Source organism: Mercenaria mercenaria, chromosome 11 (assembly GCF_021730395.1).
Source record: "Mercenaria mercenaria strain notata chromosome 11, MADL_Memer_1, whole genome shotgun sequence".
NCBI lineage: Eukaryota > Metazoa > Mollusca > Bivalvia > Venerida > Veneridae > Mercenaria > Mercenaria mercenaria.
In genome coordinates, this window is record NC_069371.1 from 10,304,239 (window position 1) to 10,328,408 (window position 24,170).

Below are 24,170 nucleotides of genomic sequence, written 5' to 3' on the forward strand. Positions count from 1 at the left end.
TTATACTGCGTTAGGAAATATAAAAAACCCCCACTGAAGTGTAAAGTTTTTAAAAGGGACTATTTTTAACAACCAAATTCTTTTTTTAAAAGTTTTCCTTTGCGTCAAAGCCCAAAGAACCTATTTGCCTGCCCATTCAAAGAAATTTCTTCCTTGTTTTGTCATAAATTGAGAAGGGGCATTTTCCCAAGACACTCTTTGATCCCATTTTCCTAACCGACGGGCTTTTTTTTTGGGTTAAATAAAAAGGTTTATATATCTATATAGTTTTCTTTTTCTGTACTTTTTTTAAAAAGAAATTATTGTTTATGAATTTTTAAAACCAGTGGTGGTGGATAATTTTTGTTAAAATTTTTTGAGAGTGCAATCTTATCTGCCATTGCTTTTTTGTTTTTAAGCAAGTTTTGATACTTATTCACATGCCCAAAATTTCACCAGGTTTATTGTCCATCCTGGTAGGTAAAACCCGCCGACTAATAGAAAAAAGTATTTTTTATCTTACCAAATGTTGGGTTTTGCTCTATTCAGTCGAACCCGACCGTTCTTGAAAAAAACTTTAAAGGGCAGGGGAATATTTAAAATTTAAAGGCCCCGTTTGAAACAAAAAGCCCCCCAAACGTTAAACCCCGCACGCGGACGCCACAACCCAACCCACACACCAAACCCCCAAAAGCAAACAACAAGGACAAAAAAAGGCCCAAAAAACGGGACACAAATTTGGGGGACCGCCTCGAACCCGGGCAGTTGGGAAAACAACCACTGGGGAAAATTGAACCCGGGTTTTAAAGTTGGGAAAACTTTAAACCCCGCCTTATCCGCACAATTTTCCAAAAACACAGGGGGCAGAGTAAATAAAAATTATTCCCCCCCTGGAGAAACCCTAAAAAACGGAGGCAAAAGAAAGGGATGCAAAGTAAAAACCCAAAATTCTTTGTATATGTTTAAAAACATCCTGAAGAACCCCCAATCGCCTTTTATTCAAAAAGCCTTTGTAACAAGTGAAAATCCGACGAAACAGGCCAGGAAAAAAGAAATCCAAAAAAGCTCGTCCCAGTGGGATTTAAGGGGAAAAAACCCACTCCGAGTCCTCAACCTTCCCGACACATAAAATGGAAAACGTACGTGAAACTGTAAGGGGGTTTAAAAAACCAAAAATGGGGTATGTCTCAAAACAGCTTGGGGGCCTAAACCCCTTTTAAGAAACGTTTGATAACTTAAATAATTAAAGTAGGAAAGTTGGCTTTACCCAAACTCTTACAAGTTTGTTTAAAACCCCATCCCCCTTAAAAAAGGATTTGGTATTCCTTTTCACAGTTTTCTATTAAAAGCTATTTTTTTTAAAAAACCCAAAACTGAATTTGACAGTAAAAACTAGCAAAAAATTTACGGAGTTTTTAAATAAAAAAAGCCCGGGTTTAAAAAGCTAAAATTTTGGGAATATACTGATTTTCCTTTTTGAAATTTAAATTTAAAACCCTTTTTTTGTATTCCTTTATATTCAAACCGGGTTTACAAATCCCTTTGTTTCTTTTTCCCTTCAAAATTTAGGCCCCAATTTTAAGTAACAACAAATGCCCCCGTAAATTGGGCCCCCTTTGGGGCGATACTCCCTTAATCGGATCCGATTCGATTACTTGGGGAAATCTGTTTCAATTTTGGGAAAAAAGCTAATCGTCTCAAAAATAACGTCACGAATTTTTCTTTGCTTTATACATTTTTTTTGACTACAATTTGACCCTTTTATTTCCGTCCCCCCATAAAAAAAAGTCAATGGGCTCGGGATTTTTCTTTTTTGTATGTGTAAAATAAAATAACCAAATATGATTATTTAAATTTTCCCCCAAATTTCTTGCAAAGGGTAAAAATTCAACCCCAAAGGGTTAAAAAGTTTTTGATGTTTTTAAGGTGCTGAACCCGTTATTTTAAGTTTGAACCAAATTTCCCCCTTTGTAAAAACTGAAATAGAATGAAAGTGCTTCAAAATCTAACCTGCAATTCTAAAATAAAAATGGGGGAAAAAAATTAAATATTGGTACAAAGGGTTTTTTGGGCCTTTTATCATATTGGGGGAGAAAGATAAAGGAACAACTACTTTCAGTTTGAAACAAATCCATTTTGTAATAGTAAAGACAGAGTGGGGATACATGAAACCAAAAAAATCAAATGTTACAGAGATTTAAAGGGTAAAAAAAGAAAGTGTAAAAAAACGTTAACCCGGACGCGGAAAGGGCGTCGACGCCGATGCCGGGGTTTTGTAGGTATATTTTTCCATATTTCTTTTTATAGTCCAGCTTAAATGTAGGCCCCAAAACTGAGTCTAATTAAAGGGGGTATTTTTTTCAAACCGCCAAAACGCACTGAAGACTGTGTTGACAAAACTAAAATCTTTGATAAAATTCCCCAGACCCCAGTTCATTTAATTTAAAGATAAAATGGCCAATGACTTCACATCTCTTAACCCCCGGAAATTTTTTGAGAAATGGAAAATTTATATCAAAAGACACTTAAATATTTTTCCTTCTTTTTTGTCCTTTTTTAAAGTGCATGGGTTTGCTCGGTACGTCTACTTGTTTAAATTTACCATTTTAAACCCTTGCTTAAATTTTAAAACATGGGGCGAATTGAAATGTCCCATTTAACCCCAAGTTCCCAGATTCAAAATCAATTTTTACCAAAAGCCCGTTTTATAGGGTAGGAAAAATGTTTGATGAAAAATGGAATGTTGTTTCTCCCACAAAAATTGAGCAATCTGTTTGACCCTTTTTTTTTTCCCCCAGTCCCGGAAAATACCGAGAAATTCTTTTTTCCCAAATTTATTTCCCCAAAAAAAATACAGAAATTTAAAAAAATGCTGTTCCTAAGGAAATAATGCCGCTACAGGTTCTAAAGAATTAAACGGATAATTAGAGCATACCCTAAAATTTTTTTTTTAATTACAAGGAAAATTTATACATGGCTTGTCAAAAGAGCTAAAGGGAAAAATCTATATCATTATTTTTTTATGTTATTTTTTTCTAAGCTGTATTTCTATTCCGTGTTTTGTAGTCCCCCATTTTAAAACTTTTTTATCCTCATTTCTGTCTGACACTGCTTTTAGAACGGGGTTTTTTCCAGTCGGGAAAGACATCCTTTACTATGATAAAACCCTTTTACAATAATTGCTGCAAGAAAAAAATCCAAAAAAGGGACGTGTCTAGTTCGCGGAAATTTTGCACGGGTTTTAAATTTTTCCCCCCCCCTGACTTAAAAATGCGGCCAGAAAGTCCCTTTTAATAAAAACACGCGAAATACCATTTTTGAACATTTTAAACGAAAATTTGGGCAAAAAAATCTGGAGGCGGGGTTTTTCCCCCAACCCCCCACTCACTGCGCCGGAGGGAAAGGGGGGCCCCCCTTCACTTTGCTTACGTATTTAAAATCGATAAACAGAAAAATTTTTCCCTATATGTTGGGAAATGATTTAGTTACAAAATTTAAAAAAGTTCATCTGCCCACCCCATCTTGATAAAAAAAACCAAAAAATATTAAAAAAATTTGGGGTTGGGGTTAAAATTTTCGTCAATTTTTTGTAAAAGTGTAGTATTCTAGGGGAAAAAAACAAAGAAAAATTTTTCAAATTTAAAAATTTTTTTTTATTTTTTTAAAGGGAAATTTAAAGAATTTCCGGGGAGGTCTATATATGACCCGGTTTTAAATTTCCCTTTATAAAATTTCAAAAAGGGCGCCCAGGTAAACGTAACCGGCTGGGTGCAAAATGCGATTAAACCCCGGGCCGTGTCTTTGATAATAAATGGGTGCAAACCCGGGGGGAAGGGCCCTTTCCCCCGGACTGAAGCTGGAAAAACGCCATATTTACAAATAAATAAAAAATCAGGCTAAAAATAAACAGTTTTTTAAGGGGCAAGTTAAATTTTCACGCAATTTTTGCCCGATGAGGTTTTGAACGACATCGATGAGGGGCAAGTGTTGAAGTCAGCGAAACCTTTAACCATCCCCACGGAGGCCCCCTGTTAAGGGAAAATCTTTGAAATCAAACAAACCAAATTAAAAGCCGACTTGTTTTTAAATGAGTCTGTTTAAAATCCAATCACTTTTTATAATTAAAAAAAAAAAAAAATTTAAAAAGGGGAACCCCCTTTTTTTCGGGTTCCCCCCCGCAGAAGGGAGGCATATAACAACACCAGCTTTAACTTTAAAGTAAATGCTTTCGGGTTTTCCATCAAACATTTTTTTTGCCGTATGTGAGATTCAAAAAAAACCATTTTTAAATTTTCAGAGCATGTTTTTGCATGGTGCAAAGCGCGTACCCCTGCAAAAAGGAGGGTGATGGGTTTATATTTTTAACTTACAAACACCCATGTCGAAAAACGACTTTATTTGGTTTCCAGGGACAAAAGAAAACAAACAAAAAGATTTTTTTTTTTTTTTTTTAAAATTTTTCAGTGTTTTTTCCCCCGAATATTGGTACAGTAGAAATAGGAAAAAACATTTTAACCGTTTGGGAAATCTAACAACCCGGGGAAGTCACCCTGAGCCCACTGTCCCCTTAAAAGTTTCAACAAAAGGTCGCATAATTTGTTTTTAAAATAAGTGTCTTTTAAAGATTAAGGAAAAACCCCATTCTGATTTAAGTAATTTATACAAGTTATTTTGATTCGAAGTCACGTATACGATAAATTTCCCAAAATATCTTTCCCAGACCCCACGGGGCCATAGGGGCAAAGGACAATTGTGAAAATTTATTTTTTATCATGATCGATGTTTTTTCAATAACCAGTTTCAAGTTTTTAAACCCATATCCATAAAAACAAATGGATATTCATTTTTTATTTTTATACCCTCGGGTACATTGGCTCAAATACAACCCCCAAAAATTATGTTGTTACTGGAAAAAGCCCTTTAAATTTAATGCGAGAATGTAGCTGGAAGAGGTAAGTTTTATTCCAAATGGTTAAAGGGAAGGGGAGAAGAGGATGGGGGTGTTACGTTTTTTGCACAAATTCAACCAGCCCCAAAACGCCGAACCAAAAAACAAGTGCGCGATAAAGACAAAAAAAACAAATGCAGCAGAAACACCACTATAAAATGTTTTCACGCAATATCTTTAAGGGTATTAAAAAAAAAAATTTTAAATCCCCCCTTTTGGGTTTTTTTTGAGAATTTAGTATTTTTTTTTTTAAATGTTCGGTTTTGAATGTGGATTTAAAAAAAAATTTATCCTGCATTTTTCGTTCAAAAGGTTTTTTTTGGGGGTATTAAAAAAGAAGGTTCAAAGGGTTTCCCAAATCTGGGCCGTTGTACTAACCCTGCTTCGTCGCCTTGTTTTGCCTTAAAATTTTATTTTGGAATATTTCTGGTTATTTATGTTTAAAACAATCTGAGGGTTTTTTTTGAATAAAAATTTTAGTTTGGGGTTCGAAAATTTAAACTAGTGCTTATGTCATTTTATTTATTCAAAAAATTTATTGAAATTTGCGAATTTTAAAAATTTCAAAAATTTTTAAAAATTTTTAGGAAACAGGCTGAACTGCCCATTCCAAACTTCATATGATTTTCCCCCTTATTATCTGTCCTTTTATGCCCTGCTGAAAATAGATAAAATTGAAATGATAAAATATAAAAATGTATAATATTTTTTTGTAATTTTTATTGTGACCTTTGTGAACATTAAAGGGGTAGCTGTTGGGGACAAGGATCTTTTCTAAAGGCAATCCGTGAATTTTTTTTAGGCTTTTGGGTTTAACTTAGGGGGAATGTCAAATTCTTTATGGGGGGGAAACAAACAAGTGAACCTTCGGGTTAAAATTTTTGGGGAAGCCCCCCGCTTAACTCAAAGGTAACGTTGGTCACGGATCCGGGAGTCGTGGGGTTTCGACCTCGGGCGGGGCTTTTGTTCTCCGTGACTATTTGTAAAGGACATTTGTTGAAAACAGTTGGGCCCCCAAACCCCTTTATTTCCTTTTGGGGAAGTTGGCCCTTTATTTGCGGAGGAAAAGGTTTGCACTGGTTCGAATCCAGGGAAACTGGGTTTGGGTTAAAAGCCCGCCCTTAAAAGGGCGAAATACTGTTGAAAAACGGCGTTAAACCCAAAACAAACAAAACCTAGGTAGAAACACAGGCAATCGTCTGTGAGCCAGAATTTCCTATATGACGATCGGAAGAAGTTTCGAACCCGGAAGTAATGAAAATGGGTTAATCATATATAGACCATCTAATATATCAAATGTTTACACTGTTTATGTTTTTATGTGCAACAAAATGCTATATACCTATATACTTACTCATCTAAATGTCTACAGCCGGTACATGTGCATCTTAGATAAAAAGTCCTAATATCACAATAGCCCGAACGACATCCTATTCTCTTACAGTGCCTCTTACACAAGTACTCGTTATTTGGGCAAATAAAACCTGCATCGACATCTTGCAAAACTGCAGAAAAAGCACTTTTCGTAACTAATATAATTAAGAAAAAACTTCTCTTTTCAATCACTATATGTAAGCTAGTTAATTTTTGCTCCAAAGTTTTATTACAACGAAAACGGGTTATAGGAACTAAAAACCGACGGGAAAAGCCACATTAAAAGTGAAAATCTATACACATAAGCAGCTTATGAGCCCATGTATACATTAACATAAACGGATGAAATAACAAGAACACACTAGCAGTCACAAACAGAAAATTGCCAAGCAATCCCAGGAAATGTGTATTAGCGAGGAAATTGACGAAAAATTAAATGAAATACGCAATCGCACGAAAAATGCAAATGTCATTATGAGCACGCAAACTGAAATTAATTCCCTATCTTTGCTGAAAACTGAAAGATATGTCACGGGTTGCAGTTCCGCCACTAGAAATAATTAGAAATAAAAAGACTGAATAACAAGATTGGCAATAACTGCAAACGAAAACACTGGCGATAATTTGAAATAAGAGGACCAAGATGGCCCTAGGTCGCTCACCTGAGAAACACACCATAACAGTGTCAACATGTTTGACCTAGTGATTTCATGGAAACAAATATTCTGGTCAATTTTCATTAGGATTTGACATAAAATGTGGTCTCTTGAGTTTAAACAAATATTTTACTTGGTATAACCTAGTAACCTAGTTTTTGACCTCAGATGTACCATATTCGGAATCGACCTAGATTTCACCAAGGCAATTATTTTTATTTAATTTCATGAAGATCAATTGAAAAATACAGCCTCTATCGCATACACAACGTTTTTCTTTGATTTGATCTAGTGACCTAGTTTTTAATCCCAGATAACCCATATTCGGAATCAATCTAGATTTCATGAAGGCAATCATTCTGACCAAATTTTATGAACATCAATTAAAAAATACAACCTCTATCGCATACACAATGTTTTTCTTTGATTTGACCTAGTGACCTTGTGTTTGACCCCAGATAACCCATATTGAAAAGAGACCTAGATTTCACCAAGGCAATTATTCTTATTTAATTTCATGAAGATCAATTGAAAAATACAGCCTCTATCGCATACACAACGTTTTTCTTTGATTTGACTTAGTGACCTAGTTTTTAACCCCAGATAACCCATATTCGGAATCAATCTTGATTTTATAAAGGAAATTATGCTGACTAAATTTTATGAAAATCAATTGAAAAGTACAGCCTCTATCGCATACTCAAGGTTTTTCTTTGATTTGAATTAGTGACCTAGTTTTTGACACCAGATAATCCATTGACAAACTTGGCCTAGGTTTTATCAAGGTTATCATTCTGACTAAAATTTATGAAGATCAAGTGAAAAATACAGCCTCTATCGCATACACAAGGTTTTTCTTTGATTTGACCTGGTGACCTAGTTTTTTACCCCAAATAATCCATTTTAAAACTTGACACAGATTTCATCAAGGTTATCATTTTGACCAAATTTCATGAATATCGCATACACAAGCTAAATGTTGACAGACGACAGACGTCAGACGACGGACGCCGGACATCGAGCGATTACAATAAGTCACTTGAGCATTGCTCAGGTGAGCTAAAAAAGGATAATCCTAATCAATTCCATGTTTGGCTTTTGTATAAATTAAGTATGTGGTAATAGTTTTTAAATTGAAACTAAACTATTGGTAGGTCCTAATTCGAAATGCCAGAAATACACTGTCTTAAATTTGTGCCTTTACATCAATGTTAAACTCACAGTTTCTATATTTTACGTAACTGTTGTTTTGTTTTGTTTTTGTGATTCATTATTGCTGTTTTGTAACTGTATATAACAAGAAATTGTGAACGGATGGACGACGGACAACGGACGGACAGACGATGGAAGGGCGATCACTAAAGCTCACCCTGTCACCCTGTCATTCACTGAGAAAAGCTTAAACTTTAAATGATATTACCATCAATTGAAAACAAGCGAAGTTTATCTCACTGAGCGCTTATGTCATATTGTTTCAAGCAGTTTTTTCTACGACAAGATATTACAAACGTAAAGTAAATCTACACTGTTTAAGCGTTGGACACACATATTACACATATATCATAACGGGACAAGCTGAAACCTAGTGATAATGTATAATATTAGGTTATTTAACATTGTTCTGTACAATACGGAGATATATTTGGACGAGTACCCAGCTGAGAAAACCATATTGGACGAGCCGCTAGGCGAGTTCAATATGGTTTTCTCAGCTGGGTACGAGTCCAAATATATCTCGTATTGTACAGTACAATGTTAAATAACCTTTTTATTCTATATCTATTTTATCTTATCATAATAATAGTTTCAATTAAAAATGTTTCACTGAATACTGTATTCCTGCCTTTTCTAGTTTTTCCCAGCTTGGTATGAGTGCAAATATATATTACACAGAATAATGTTAGACCTTAAATAACCTTTTTATTCTATATTTATTTCATTTCATACGTAATATGCGTAATTCATTCAGTTTGAATGGGTTTTTTTTCTGCAAATCATCATTAAAAAAAGTATATGGTGCAACCTCCCTACAACAGCCATTTGGCGATTTGGGTGGTAATAATTCTTGGCCGAGATATTATGCCCACAAACATTGTCAGCAAGCTTGGTGAAGATCGGATGAAAACTGTTCGACTTAAAAGAGCGGCCAAGGCTAAATTCCCCGTTTTTTTTTTTTAGTAATTAAAGGACTATAATCAAAGAGTGCCTGGTACAATTTGGCTGGTTATCGAAATTGGCCGAGATGTAATGCCCACAAACATTGTCAGCAAGTTTGGTGAAGATCCGACGAAAAGTGAATTATAGAGCAGACATGTTTTGGATGCTGACCGCCCGTCCGCTGTCATTCATAATCTTCTCCATTTTGTTTCTTAACCGTTAAATGAAAACTGCTGAGGTAGCTATTCAGACAGTCAGGGCTGATACCAATTTCTAGGTTTCGTCCTGAACGGCTTCTTTTAGCGACTTTTCAAATATTCCAACATCTGATGATCCTTTTTATTGTATTTTTAAGTTTTTGATTATTAACGAACGTTTTAATATCTAAATCAGATAGCATTGTTATCCCTTGAATCGTTTTTGTGTGTTGTAAACAAACAAAAAAACTCAAATTAAATCCAGATTTCAAGACGCATACTTCATCCGATTTACATTCGGAACATTTTCACGCGTTTCGGGCTTTATCGTATGTTTAACATGGGACTGTTGAACCGTCCAAATACAGAAAATACAGGATTTTTTGTACGCGCGTGCGTCCAAATACAGAAAATACAGGATTTTTGTACGCACGTGCATCCAAATACCGTAATATATTGTACGGTCACGTGTTGCAAATGAACGTTCGCGATTGGATATATAAAACAGGTATAGAATAATAAACGGTATCAGACTTAAGCACAATACGACTGAAACTAAGATACTTTTATCACAATAGCTGCCAACGACGAGCTAATTCGACAAAGCTTCGATATAATGTATATAAGAATATGTACATCAACGTCATTTCCAGACAAACATATCGTGTCACACTGTTATTAAACAATAACAGGATTAAATGTTCTGTTATAGTAAAATACATAAATAAAATAGTGAATTATTCTGTCAGGATGATAGGAAACATATAACAGTATGTAAAATGGCACAAAGAAAAGCTGTTTTTTATTAATAGCACTTACCGAACATTCCAAGAATGATCAGGATAACGGCTAACGTCGTTGCTTTCATGTTGACAGTCCACTGTAAGGGTTATGATCTGTTTGGAGAGGCGCATTTTATAGATTACATATACATATTACCATATAAGGTAGCAGTAGTAGTACGTGACTCTTTGGTAATTTAGAAGTAAACAACTTTAAAAAGGGATGATTCAAATGTTTTTGGACATAATGCATTATAATCATGTCATGTCATGTTTGAAGAAGACTAGAATAAGACTATATTTACAACTAGCCCTACGGACCTCCTTGCCTGCCCATTCCAAAGTAAAACGTCATTTTTGTCATAAACACGATGACGGTCATATTCAAGACATTCTATGATCCATATTTTCCTAGCCGACAAGGCTATGGTTTGTTTCACTGAACTGAAATATATTTTGTTTTCCTTTTCCGTTCTTTATTTTAAGCACTATTGCTATGAATTGTTAAACCAGTGGTGGCGGATGAGTTTGTTTTATTTACTATAATTATGAGAGTGCAAACTTATCTGCGCATTGCTTTCTTGTTTTTTGAGCAAGTTTTTGACACTTATTCACATGTCAATATTTTCACCAGTTCATTATCCGTCATGGCTAGTTATACAGCCAGTCTAATAGAACGAGTATTTTTCAACATACAGAGACTGTTGGGTTTTGCTAATATTCTGTCGACCGACCAGTTCTCGAAATCTCTAAAAAAAAATAAAAGGATGAATATTCAAAAGGCACGTTTCAAAAATCGCAGCCTCCACAAACGCAGAAGTGTTTTTTAAATTGCTATTGTAATTTAAAACAAAATCTGAATTGATACAGTAAAATTTAGCGAAGTATTTTCAGAGTTTATAATAATGGAAGCCCTTTTCAAGAAGCTTTTTTTTGTGATTTATTGATTACGTACTTAAATCCTTAAGATTTATTCATTATATTCAAACCGTGTTGACAAATTATATGATTAATTCACATTTTTAAAAAAAAGTAACTACTATTCAGTAACAGCAAATGTACACGTAAACACGTGTACACTTGACCAGCCACATGTAATAAGCTCTATCGTATAATGGCAATACAGGTTGTAATTATCAAAGGAATTTATCAATTTCAAGAAAAACGAATTCAAACATTTTACAATACCAGTGTATGGCAATAACCTACCTTCCAAAAACAACTGGGCATAATTATTTAATCTAAAGTATTTCCCAATGGACCGTAAATATAAGGGCCTAAAACGGCCCTGAATGAAAACCAAATAATGTTACCAAACTGAAATTATTTATAATTGCAAATGAAATAGCGAGGTAAAAGTTCAAAAGCTGAAATGAGTCGCCCCATGAGAAAACCAACATAGGGAATTTGCGACCAGCATGGATCTAGTTCAGCCTGTGCATCCGCACAGTCTGGTCAGGATCCATACTGTTCGCTTCCAAAACCTATTGCAATTAAAGAAACCGTTAGCGAACAGCATGGATCCTGTCGTGACGGCGTGGATGCCCAGGCTGAACTAGATACATGCTGGTCGCAAATGCACTATGTTGGTTTTCTCAAAGCACGGCTCAAATTACATATTAGATAAGAAAAGATGATAGGATTCTACTCAATTTATCTTGTCCGGTCTGTTGCTTGCGTACGTAAAAGGAACGTCAAATAACTTGATACAGACATTCACCTTAACAGAAGAATGTGTCATATGCAAGTCCCAGAAGCCAAGGACACACTTACAGCTCAAATATGTAGAGAATGCCTTTTTTTATGGACGGATGGAGAAATTCAAATAATTTGTCAATCATTCACCATAATTAGAGGGTTTACTAAAATGAAGACTCGGATCCTTAGAGCAAAGACCATTAAGACACAATAAGCGGTAAAGTATCTTATCATGTTATTGGCTTCTTTAGGACTGCTTACACCAATAAGAAAAGCACTATTCAATGTAACAAGAATCTAAAAATGTAGTCTTATGCTTCTTCATGAATTGCGATATAATGAGTCAAATAACAGAGTAACAATTATTTTTTTGGCTCAGTTTTATATTAGACCATACTGAAAAAAGGCCTGTGAAGCTCCAGCTTAAAGTTTTACCTACAGAGTAAATTTAATCACGCGTAATTGCTCAATGGAGTATTTTCAGACAGGGTGTTGTTTTTCAAAATACATGACCGCAAACCACTAGAAAAAATGTAGCAATACAGAGTCCAATTACGAGGAGGCATTTTACAGCCGCCATACACCACTGAAGACAGCAGTTATGACAGTTACTAAAATCTATGATAAAGTCCTCTAGAATGATAGAACACAACCAAGTAAAATAATTGTAGACACCAGTTCATAAATAATATTAGGCTATTTAGGATTGTTCTGTACAATACGGAGATATATTTGGACTCGTACCAAGCTGAGAAAATCATATTGGACGAGCCGCTAGAATAACAATAGATATGTGCAAATGCCCTCACGACCTCTACTACAGGCAAATTAAAAAGAAACAGAATATATAATATCAGAAGACAGTTACATATTTTCAGTTCTTTCAGTCATTTTAAGGAGTGCATGAATACCTGTCTCGACGTACAGTCTACTTTTTGAATCATATTTGATCGTTGCGTATTAATTATACATGTGCGAATCTGATATGTCTATTTCAGCGTATATTCGAGATTTTAAAAGTGTTTAAAAATCTTTTTTAACAAATACCCGTTCATAGTTTAGGAATATAACTCACTTCAATATATTGAGCAATCTTTCTGACAAATCCAATACGCTAGTTTAGGAACACATCGTTGAATTCTTTTTCGAAGTATATTCAAAACTTCAATGCAATCGCTGTAACAAAGGCCTTTACTTAATGGAATAATGGCCGCTACAGGTTCCATGATTTATCGCATAATAAGAACATACCATAATTAGTTTACTATTTACAAGGAAACGTCATACATGGCATGTCAAACGTTGTTAAATTAGACATCTATATTATTTTTTTGCATGTTAGTTACTGCTATTCAATGTTTTGTTATTCATATTTTAAACTTTATCATTATAATTATCTGTCTGACACTGGTTGAATCTGGTGAACCAATCAGGAAATACATTCTTGTAGTATGTATAACCCTTGACAATAATTGCTGCAGTAAACATCAAGTGTACGTGTCTAGTATCGCGGATTTCGCGGCGGAGTTTAAATTCTCTCCGCAATGACTTAAGTGCATCCGAGATGTCCTTTCGATAATCACGCAAAATACCAAAATGTGAATCTTTCAGACAAGCTGCATTGTTCAAAATGTTTTACCTGTGTAGAGTTTCCCAAAAATAACTGTGTTAAGGCTTTATATGCCGCTAACCACCTGCTTGGGTTCCGACTGTTCTTTCTAGCCTTAATGCAAGTAGATAATATTCTAAATATGTTTTCCAGCTTCAAGCTTTAAGCAAGAATTTCGCTCACTATAGACGCTGCGTTTCTCCCACTAGAAAATAAAGTTTGATATCCTCTGACTGACCTCAATGTCAGTTTTTTCTTTATACTTTTAACAGCTGGAGTCTCTGATCCGCGACTTCACGTGCCAAGCTATTTAAGTATAAATACGATTCACCTATTCTACATTGCACAAGGTTCAATCGCAATATACCCTCACACGCGTGTTTGACTCAACTCCACTTACTGAGCCGGTAGAATGGCGCCTTCAGCTGACGTATAATAATCAGATAAAACAGAATATTTACCCGTATATGTTATATACTCAGTCTTTAATTAAAAGTCCGAAAACTATTCATTAATTTGGTTTGGCTTAAGGTTATCATCAATTTCAATGTAACAAGAACTCGTAGAACACGAAATGACCAAAACACACACCCACACACACACCCACACACACACACACACGCACGCACGCACACACACACACACACACACGCACACACACACACACACACACACCCCACCCGCCCTCACCCTTGATGCATTCAGTAATTGCGCAAGGACAGAAACTATTTGGTCACAGTACCTAAAAGGTCTACTGTTCAGGGTCAATGTGACCTTGACCTTTGTCCAATTGACCTCAAAATCAATAGGGTCATCTGCTGTCAACCGACCGACACAGCTGCAAAACAATATACACCTTCTTCTTCTAAGGGGTCAACAAATGTAGTATACTAGAGTAAATATCAAGGAAAATTTCATCAATATATTATTTATCTCATTTTCATGAAGGTACAAATTTCCGGTAGGCCTATATATGAGTTGTTATTTCCCTTGATAACTACAAAGCACTGCGAGGTAACGTAACCGGTTGGATGCAAAATGCAGATTATCTCGACCGTGTCTATGATAATATCGGGTGCACCGGAGGATAAGAGATCACTGACAGGCTTCCGACAGGACTGAAGCTGGAAATTCGCCAAAAATAACAAATTTATAACTAAATATCAGGCTTACAAAAAACAGTTTTGAATAGACAAGTTAATTTGCACGCGGGTTTTCGTTTCTTGCACCTCATAATATTATCATTTGCACCAAACCAGAAAGAAAATGCTCCTTACCTGTACAGTGGTATTATCTTTTTGGTCTGGGGCCAGTGGATATTACAATCGACAGTGTTTTCTAAAATAGATGTTTTTCACAGTTTTAAAATTCTACGTTTCCGGGACAAAAGTTATATCTGAATTATTTGGTAGTTGGTGGTCTGTATGTAAGTATGAAATAAAATCTGTAAGCAGATCCTTTGAAATGCAACAAAGCAACTTAATAGCAGACTTGGTTTAACTGAGTCTATTCACATCCAATCATTTTATTATATTAAAATTGAATGGCCTTTAAAGCTCCAGCAGACCAGGACATATAACAACACCAGCTGAACTTAAAATGCAGATGCTTGAGCATTACCGTCAAACAGCATATTTGCCAGTATGTAAACCTTATGCACAATATCGAAATAAAAAAAATCAAATACAGAGCAGTGTGTTCGGCAGGGTGCAAAGCCCTACATGCAAGGACGATGCTGATGTTAATATTTCTCACTTAAGAACACCATATCAAAAAAAGTGTACTATTATTGGACCTCCAGGTACAGAGAGAAACAGAATAAAATGATTTGACTTAAAGTGTGCCAGTGTTTTGTTTCCTGAATATGGTACAGTATGAAGATAAAAAAAACATTAGTAACCGTTGCCAAATACGCACGACCGGGAAGTCACTTGAGCCGACTGTCCAGTAACTGTTTCAATAAATAAGTCGCATAATGTTATTGTTAAAATAAGTATCTTAGTGGTAATGATACAAGTATACTTAGAATCGGAGTCACGTATACGATAAATATTCAAAACACCTTTCCGTAGACACCAAGTGACATAGGGGCATGGACAATTTGTGAAATTGATTTTGGATCATGATCGATATGAAATATAAAGCGGGAACTCCTTGATATTAAGGCAGGAGAGGATGGTTGTGTTACTGATCATTTAGCGCCTTTCAAACGAGCCAACACGCCAGAACAACAAACAAGCGCGTCGATACGACAAATAAACGAGCTGCCACGCGAGAACGATCACGCAATATCTTTAACATATATAAATCCTTCTTGGTTTTATTCACAGAATTCAGCAATTTGTTTTATTTTACGATTTCTGTATGTGGAGTTAAACAACATTCATCTTGCAATAGGCGTTCAAAAGAGGATTGCAGGAGCATTAAAACAGAAAGAATCAGGTTTCAATATACCAATGAAGTAGTTTTTGTAGCGCAGGTGAGGTTACAGCACTGTGAGCAGTTACTAGTGACCTTCATTTTGTCGCCTTATTAGCCATAGGTTCATACGTAGAACATTTCTGGTTATATTTTACACACATTAGTTATTATCAATCTCTAGTCAGTCAGTTCGAAAATAACCTAGTGATCATGTCATTGAATTTATTGAAATTTATTGTCTTTTATGGAAATTTACAGTTTATAGAAACAAACATGAACTGCTTATTCATCTGTCATGACTTCCATGCTGAAAATAAATAGAATAAAATATGAAATGATATAGTATAAAACTGTATATACATTATAATTGTAACATTATATTATGATCCGTTCGTGATCATAAAGTGCTAGCTGTTGTGAAAGAAATGGATCATCAAAGTGTCAAACTCGTGATTTTTGTTAGGCTTTTGGTTGACACTTAGGGCAACGTTCAAGTTTTAATGGTGGAGAAAACACCAAAGTGACTCATTCGGCTATTATTTCCGACAGGAACGGACACCTGGGTAGAAACACAGGCAGTCGTCTGTAAGCTAGAATTTCTTCACATGTTAATATGAACAAGTTTCGAACTACGAAGTAATGGAAATGGTGTAATCATATATAGAGCTTCTAATATATCAAATGTTTACACTGTTTACACAAAATGCTATACCCCAATATACTTACTCATCTAAATGTCTACAGCCGGTACATTTGCACCTCCGATCAAAAGTCATAATGTCACAATAGCCTGAGAAACATCCTATTCTCTTACAGTGCATCATACACTTGTACAGGTTATATGGGCAACCAAAACCTGCTTCGACATCTTGCAAAACTGCAGAAAAGCAATTTTCGCAATTAACATAATTAATAAAATAAACTTCTCTTTTCGCTCACTACATTTAGGACAGTTAATTTTTGCTCCAATATTTTATCACACGAAAACGGGTAACATGAATTAAAGTCTGACAAGAAAAGCCACATTCAAAGTGAAAATGTATGCAAAATAATATTGTCTACTTATCAATGTATCTCTAAAATAGGTTTATAGGTAAATATGTCAACGCAGATGTTATTGCAGTCAACCTATAATGACGAATAGCTCGGAAAGTAATATGCACGAATGACCTACATAAAACGGCCAAAAATCGGAGAAGTCCAGAATCGCACGAAAATTGCCAAGCAATGACAAGAACATATGTAAGAAAATGTACATCATCGTCGTTTTCAGACAAACAATGATACGTTAAATTGTGCCACACTGTTATTAAACAACAGCAAACTTACTTGTACTGTCAAAGAAAAATATATCTATAAACTTGTGAATTAAATTGTCTCTAAGATGTTTAACGTATAGCAGTATGTAAAATGGTACAAAGAAAAGCTGCTTGTTATTAATGGCACTTACCGAACACTCCAAGAATGATCAGGATAACGGCTAACGTCGTTGCTTTCATTGTGACGGTCCACTGTGATACCGTCCTATTGAGTGAGTTTGGACAAGCTCGGATTTATATAGAATACATATGCATATTACCATATAAGGTAGTAATAGTAGTACGTGACTCTTTGGTAATTTAGACGTAAACAACATTAAAAAGGGATTATTCAAAAGTTTTTGAACATAACTGCATTATAATCATGCCATGTGTAGCAAATGTTTTTTATACTGCGTATATGAAATATAATAAATACCACTGAAGTGTAAAGATTTAGAATAAGACTATCTTTACAACCGATTCTTTTTTCTGAGAAGTATTCCTTTGCGTCTAGCCCTAAGAACCTATTTGCCTGCCCATTCTAAAGTAATACTTCCTTGTTTTGTCATAAAGATGAGAATGGCCATATTCAAGACACTCTTTGATCCACATTTTCCTAACCGACAGGGCTATAGTTTGTTTCACTGAAATGTATTATATATCTATATAGTTTTCTGTTTCTGTACTTTATTTTTAAGCATTATTGTTTATGAATTATTAAACCAGTGGTGGCGGATAAGTTTGTTAAAATTATGAGTGTGCAAACTTATCTGCGCATTGCTTTCTTGTTTTGAAGCAAGTTCTTGACACTTATTCACATGCCAATAGTTTCACCAGTTCATTGTCCATCATGGCTAGGTATACAGCCAGACTAATAGAAAAATGTATTTTTTATCTTACACAGACTGTTGGGTTTTGCTCATATTCAGTCGACTGACCAGTTCTTGAAATCTTTAAAGACAGGGAAGAATATCCAATATGAAAGGCCACGTTCGAAACAATGAAGCCTCCCAAAACGTTAACCCAGCACGCGGACGCGCACATGACCAACACACACCCACAGAAAGCAAACATACAAGGACAAAACTGACAAATAACGGTACACATTGGGGCACCGCCTCAGAACGGTCAGTGGTAAAACAACCACTGGGGAACTTGAACCGGTTTAATGTGCAACTAACCTCGCTCTTATCCGCACAATGTTCCAAAGTCACAGGACATATTAAATAAAAGTTATTCCCGCCTGGAGAAACCCTAACAAACGGAGGCAACAGAAAGCATGCAATGTAAACACAAAAATGCTCTTGTATATGTATATAAAAGCAGTCCTGAAGAACCTCAATCGCATGTACTCAATGCCTTTGTAACAAGTGAAAATCCGACGAAACAGGCCAGAAAACAGAAATCAAAATAGCTCAGTCCTAGTGGGATTTATGAACTACCTATCTCAGAGTCCTCAACCTTCAGACACAGTAAAATAGGAAAGCGTAGCGTGAAACTGTAAAGGGGTTAAACAACAAACATGGGGTATGTCTCAAAACAGCTGGGCCATAACCTCTTTTAAGAAAACGTTTGATAACTTAAATAATTAAAGTAGGAAAGTTGTCATGACCCAAACTCTTACGAAGTTTGTAAACCACACCCCCATTAAAAACGGATTTTGATATACCTTCTCACATCAGTGACTATAAAATGCTATTATATTTTAAAACCAAATCTGAATTATGACAGTAAAATCTAGCAAAATATTTACGGAGTTTATAATAATAAAAGCCCTGTTGAAAAAGCTAATTTGTAATATACTGATTACATTCTTTGAAATCATTAAGACATACTAGTATTCATGATATTCAAACCGTGTTGACAAATCATTTGATTACTTTCACATTCAAAATAATAGAGCAACTAATCTTAAGTAACAACAAATGTACACGTAAATAGGACTGGGACGATTACTCCGTTAATCGGATCCGATTCGATTACTAGGTGAAATCTGTATCAATTTTGCAAAACCGCTAATCGCTCTCAAACAATAACGTCACGAATTTTACTTTAGCTTTATATATTTCTTTGACTAGCATATAGACCCGTAGTATATTTCCGCTAACACACATAAAACATAGTCAATAGTCTCGCGGATTTATCTTTCGTGATATGTGTAAAATAAAATATACGAAAATATGACTTATTAATTATCACATTGCTTGCAAAGGATAAAGTTCATACAAAAGATTAAACGTTATGATGTTAGTAATGATGATGCTGAACAGTTATTTTAAGTTTGAATCAATTCCATTTAGTAATAACTGAGATAGAATGAAAGTGCTTCAAAACTCTAACCTGCAATTCTAAGTAAAAGTGGGGAAAATTCATTAAATATTGGTACCAGGGTTATGGACCTTGTATCATATAATGTGGGAGATGATATGGAACAACTACTTTCAGTTTGAATCAAATCCATTTAGTAATAGTAAAGACAGAGTGAGGTACATGAAACAAACCCATCAAGTGATTACAGACATAAGGATAAAAAAGAGAAAGTGTAAAAAAAACGTTAACCAGGACGCGGAAGGACGTCGACGCCGATACCGGGTTTAGTAGAATATATATATCCATATACTTTGTATAGTCGAGCTTAAAATGTAGCAATACAGAGTCTAATTACGGGGATATATTTTACATCCGCCATACAGCACTGAAGACTGCTGTTAAGACAATTACTAAAATCTATGATAAGGTCCTCAAGTAAATCTACACTGTTTAAGCGTTGGACACACATATTACACATATATCATAACGGGACAAGCTGAAACCTAGTGATAATGTATAATATAACGGTATCAGACTTTAGCACAATACGACTGAAACTAAGATACTTTTATCACAATGGCTGCCGACGACGAGCTAATTCGACAAAGCTTCGATATAATGTATATAAGAAAATATACATCAACGTCATTTCCAGACAAACATATCGTGTCACACTGTTATTAAACAATAACAGGATTAAATGTTCTGTTATAGTAAAATACATAAATAAATTTGTGCATTATTCTGTCTCGAAGATATGAAACGTATAGCAGTATGTAAAATGGCACAAAGAAAGGCTGTTATTTATTAATGGCACTTACCGAACATTCCAAGAATGATCAGGATAACGGCTAACGTCGTTGCTTTCATTGTGACAGTTCACTGTAATACCGTTCTGTAAAGGGTTATGATCTGTTTGCAGAGGCGCATTTTATAGAATAATATACATATTACCATATAAGGTAGCAATAGTAGTACGTGACTCTTTAGTAATTTAGAAGTAAACAACTTTAGAAAGGGATGATTCAAATGTTTTTGGACATAATTGCATTATGATCATGTCATGTATAGCAAATATTTAAATTCATACTGCGTACATTTTGTATATCCTTAGATTTATTCATTATATTCAAATCGTGTTGACAAATTATATGATTACTTTCACATTCAAAATATAAAAAATCCTTAAGACTTGTTCATTATATTCAAACCTACTTTCACATTCAAAATAAAAAAGTAACTTATCTTTAGTAACAACAAATGTACACGTAAACACGTGTACACTTGACCAGCCACATGTAATAAGCTCTATCGTATAATGGCAATAAAGTTTGTAATTATCAAAGGAATTTATCAATTTCAAGAAAAACGAATTCAAACATTTTACAATACCAGTGTATGGCAATAACCTACCTTCCGAAAACAACTGGGCATAATTATTTAATTTAAAGTATTTACCAATGGACCGTAAATATAAGGGCCTAAAACGGCCACCCTAAATGAAAACCAGATAAAAATCAAACTGGAATTATTTCTCATTGCAAATGAAATACCGAGGTAAAAGTTCAAAAGCTGAAATGAGCCGCATCATGAGAAAACCAAAATAGGGCATTTGCGACCAGCATGGATCTAGTTCAGCCTGTGCATCCGCACAGTCTGGTCAGGATCCATACTGTTCGCTTTCAAAGCCTATTGCAATTAGAGAAACCGTTAGCGAACAGCATGGATCCTGTCGAGACGGCGTGGATGCCCAGGCTGAACTAAATACATGCTGGTCGCAAATGCATCATATTGGTTTTCTCAAGGTGCGGCTAAAATTATATATTAAATATGAAAAGGTGATAGGAATTCGTTTAAACGAATTAGTTATTTCGTTTAAACGAAACAGTTATTTCGTTTAAAAGTGCGTAACATGTCACTTTAGGGGCACCGTACTACGGAGCATTTTCAGAGAGGGTGTTGTTTTTCAAAGGACATGACCGCAAACCTCTAGAAAAAATGTTGCAATACAGTGTCCAATTACGGGAAGACATTTTACAGCAGCCATACAGCACTGAAAACTGCAGTTACGACGGTTACTAAAATCTATGATAAGGTCCTCTAGAAAGATAAAACACAATCAAGTAAAATAATACATCTATAATATTACTTCTTTTATGTTAGTGTTTCAACTCAACTCAGCCTTTCTTTTATTTCAACCCTGGTACATTTACATATACAGCAAGGGCATAAAACAAAATACATTGTCTTTAATATACTGACAGTGGTTCCGGAACACGATAGATATAAATTTCATATTTTAGAAAGAAATTATATGATAACTGTCACAAGAAAATGCGTTATTCTTTGGAGGGAGAGAGACATAAAATTGTGATTGTCATTCAAAGTTTTATTCATATCCTAAACTTTGTCATTACAAATATCTGTCTGACACTTGTTGAGTATGGTGTACCAGTCGGGAAAGACATAATTGCTGCAGGAAACATCGAGCGTACGTGTCTAGTATCGCGAATTTCGCAGCGGAGTTTAAATTCACCAAGCAATGACTTAGGTGCATCTGAGATGTCCTTTCGATAATCACGCGAAATACCAGTTTGTGAACCTTTTAGACGAGCTGCAATGTTCAAAATAAGATTTATCTGTGTAGAGTTTCCTAAAATTGAAAGTGTTTGACTGTGTTGAGGCTTTGTATGCTTGGGTTCTGATTGTTCTATATAGCCTGAATGCACGTAATATTTAAACAACTTTTTCCAACTTCAAGCTTTCAACAAGAATATCGCTCACTAAAGATGCGACGTCTTCTCCCACCAAAAAAATAAGAAGTTTGATTTCCTCTGACTGGCCGCTATGCCAGTTTATTTATACAATTAACAGCTGGAGTCTCTGATCCACGACTTCATGTGCCATGCTATTAAAGTATACTCAGTGTTATTTATTCTACATTTCATAAGGTTCAGACGCAACATACCAACCAGCAGCACATTTATTTTTTCATCCGTCGGCAACTGTTTCAATGCGTCCATATCCTGGTCAAAATAATCTGGAGGGGCGTCCATATCCTGGTCAAAATAATCTTCAGGCGGTTTTTACCTAACCCTACTCACTGAGCCAGTAGAATGGCAAACAAGTTTCCCTGTACTGACGTTAAGCATCAGATAAACTAGAATATTTACCCGCATATGTTGAAAATGTTTTAGCTATAAAATTGAAATAATAAGTTCATCCGCCCGCTCCATCTTTAAAAATAAAAAAATCCAGAAACTATTTGGTTTGTCTTAAGGTTATAAACAATTTCAATTTACAAATTGTAATATACAAGGAGTAAATACCAATTAAAATTTTATCAATTAGTTACTTGATTAATTCAAAAGTTAATGAAGTTACGAATTTCCGATATGCTTATATATGACCGGAGTTGTTATTTCCCTTGATAAATACAAAGGACTGCGAGATATTGTTACCGGTTGCATGCAAAATGCAGATAATCTCAATTTTGAATGACAAGCTAATTTGCACGCATGATTTCGTTTCTTTCGCACCATGATATTTACGACTGGCACCAGACCAGAAAGAAAATGCCACTATACATGCTATATCCTACCCCTAAGTATACTACAAGAGCCATGGTCACGAATGGAAAAATATACTTACCCATTTCAATTGCGCATTTCTCACCTAAAGCGTGCAATTCGGTAAATGTTTACTATGAATATTGAACAAGTGGTATTTATCTTCCAATATGTGGTACTGGTCTCATTCCTTCAAACTTTCTTATCTCAGAGAAACATCGCGTGGTTGATGGTTTATTAACGTTACGGCCTAGATTACAAAATTATTCTGATTGGCTGATGTGAAAATGTATGTCAGTCGTCCTTTACTACACGTGTACACTAAAATGTGTATATGCAGCATAAATGTGCAATTTGAATTAAATAAACAATACAAATGTGTACCAATGTATGACTTCAAATTCAAAATAATTTCTAAGATGGATTTCATTCATCATTTCGAGTTTTATTGTATAACTGTGAATATTTTGCAATTTGTTTGTGTTTGTTTACATTTCGCACTGCTGTGACCTCTAGACAGGATGTTCATTAGGGAAGTTCACGTAAGTTTCATCTGTAACGTTGACGAACGCATAAGATATGTGGGGTATCTCTGCAATGTGAAATATTGAGACAATGTGACTGGTGCACGACAGACGATAAATTACCTCTTGTTCTACATGCTAATTGTCGAACTGTACGCTTTAGGTTAGAAATGTACGATTGAAATTGGTTAGTGCATTTTCCCGTTCATGACCATGGTTAGGGTTAGTGTATAACATGTACCATGGCATTTTCTTACTGGTCTGGTGCCAGTGGATATTAAAATCGACAGTGTCTTTTTTTAAGATAGATGTTATTAACAGTTTTAACATTCTCCGTTTCCGGGATGAAAGTTATATCTTTAATAAACCTGAATTATTTGGTAGTTAGTGGTCTGCATGTGAGCATGAATTAAAAGCTGTAAGAAGATCCTTTGAAATGCATCAAAGCAGCTTCATAGCAGACTTGGTTTAATTGAGTCTGTTCACACCCCATTACTTTATTATATAACACTTGAATGGACTATACGGTCCCAGCAGACCAGAACATATAACAACACCAGCTGAACTTAAAAAGTAAATGCTTGATGGTTACCATCAAACACTATATTTGCCGATATTTGAACTTTATGCAAAATATCAAAATAA

The 24,170-nt window shown here is 35.0% G+C and overlaps 2 protein-coding genes across 3 annotated transcripts in view; one reads left to right on the forward strand and one right to left on the reverse strand.

Moving 5' to 3' along the window:
- The window catches only part of LOC123531821 (tubulin gamma-1 chain), a 99,880-nt gene that overhangs the window by 27,592 nt on the left and 48,118 nt on the right, over positions 1–24,170 (forward strand). The gene's annotated exons all lie outside the window — the stretch shown is intronic.
- Positions 16,030–20,395, reverse strand: LOC123531336 (hemocyte defensin Cg-Defh2-like). Of its 2 annotated transcripts, none has more exons than XM_053518533.1 (3): positions 20,254–20,395; positions 16,548–16,698; positions 16,030–16,128 (listed from the first exon to the last, which is right to left on the reverse strand). In XM_053518533.1, the coding sequence occupies exons 1-3, from the start codon at positions 20,300–20,302 to the stop codon at positions 16,104–16,106; spliced, it is 225 nt and encodes a 74-aa protein (XP_053374508.1). In that variant the 5' UTR covers positions 20,303–20,395; the 3' UTR covers positions 16,030–16,103. The 2 variants fall into 2 exon arrangements, with proteins under 2 accessions (XP_053374508.1, XP_045168123.2); XM_045312188.2 differs by lacking the exon at positions 20,254–20,395 and adding an exon at positions 17,272–17,430.

Bases quoted from the DNA above. Each gene is read 5' to 3' on its own strand.
- LOC123531336 (XM_053518533.1), bottom strand. From the start codon at position 20,302: ATGAAAGCAACGACGTTAGCCGTTATCCTGATCATTCTTGGAATGTTC. The intron at 16,699-20,253 runs GTAAGTGCCATT...GCTTTTCTGCAG, and splicing joins GATCATTCTTGGAATGTTCG to TTTTGCAAGATGTCGAAGCA. The intron at 16,129-16,547 runs GTAAGTATATTG...ATTTATTTTCAG, and splicing joins GGCTGTAGACATTTAGATGA to CATGGAAGTCATGACAGATG.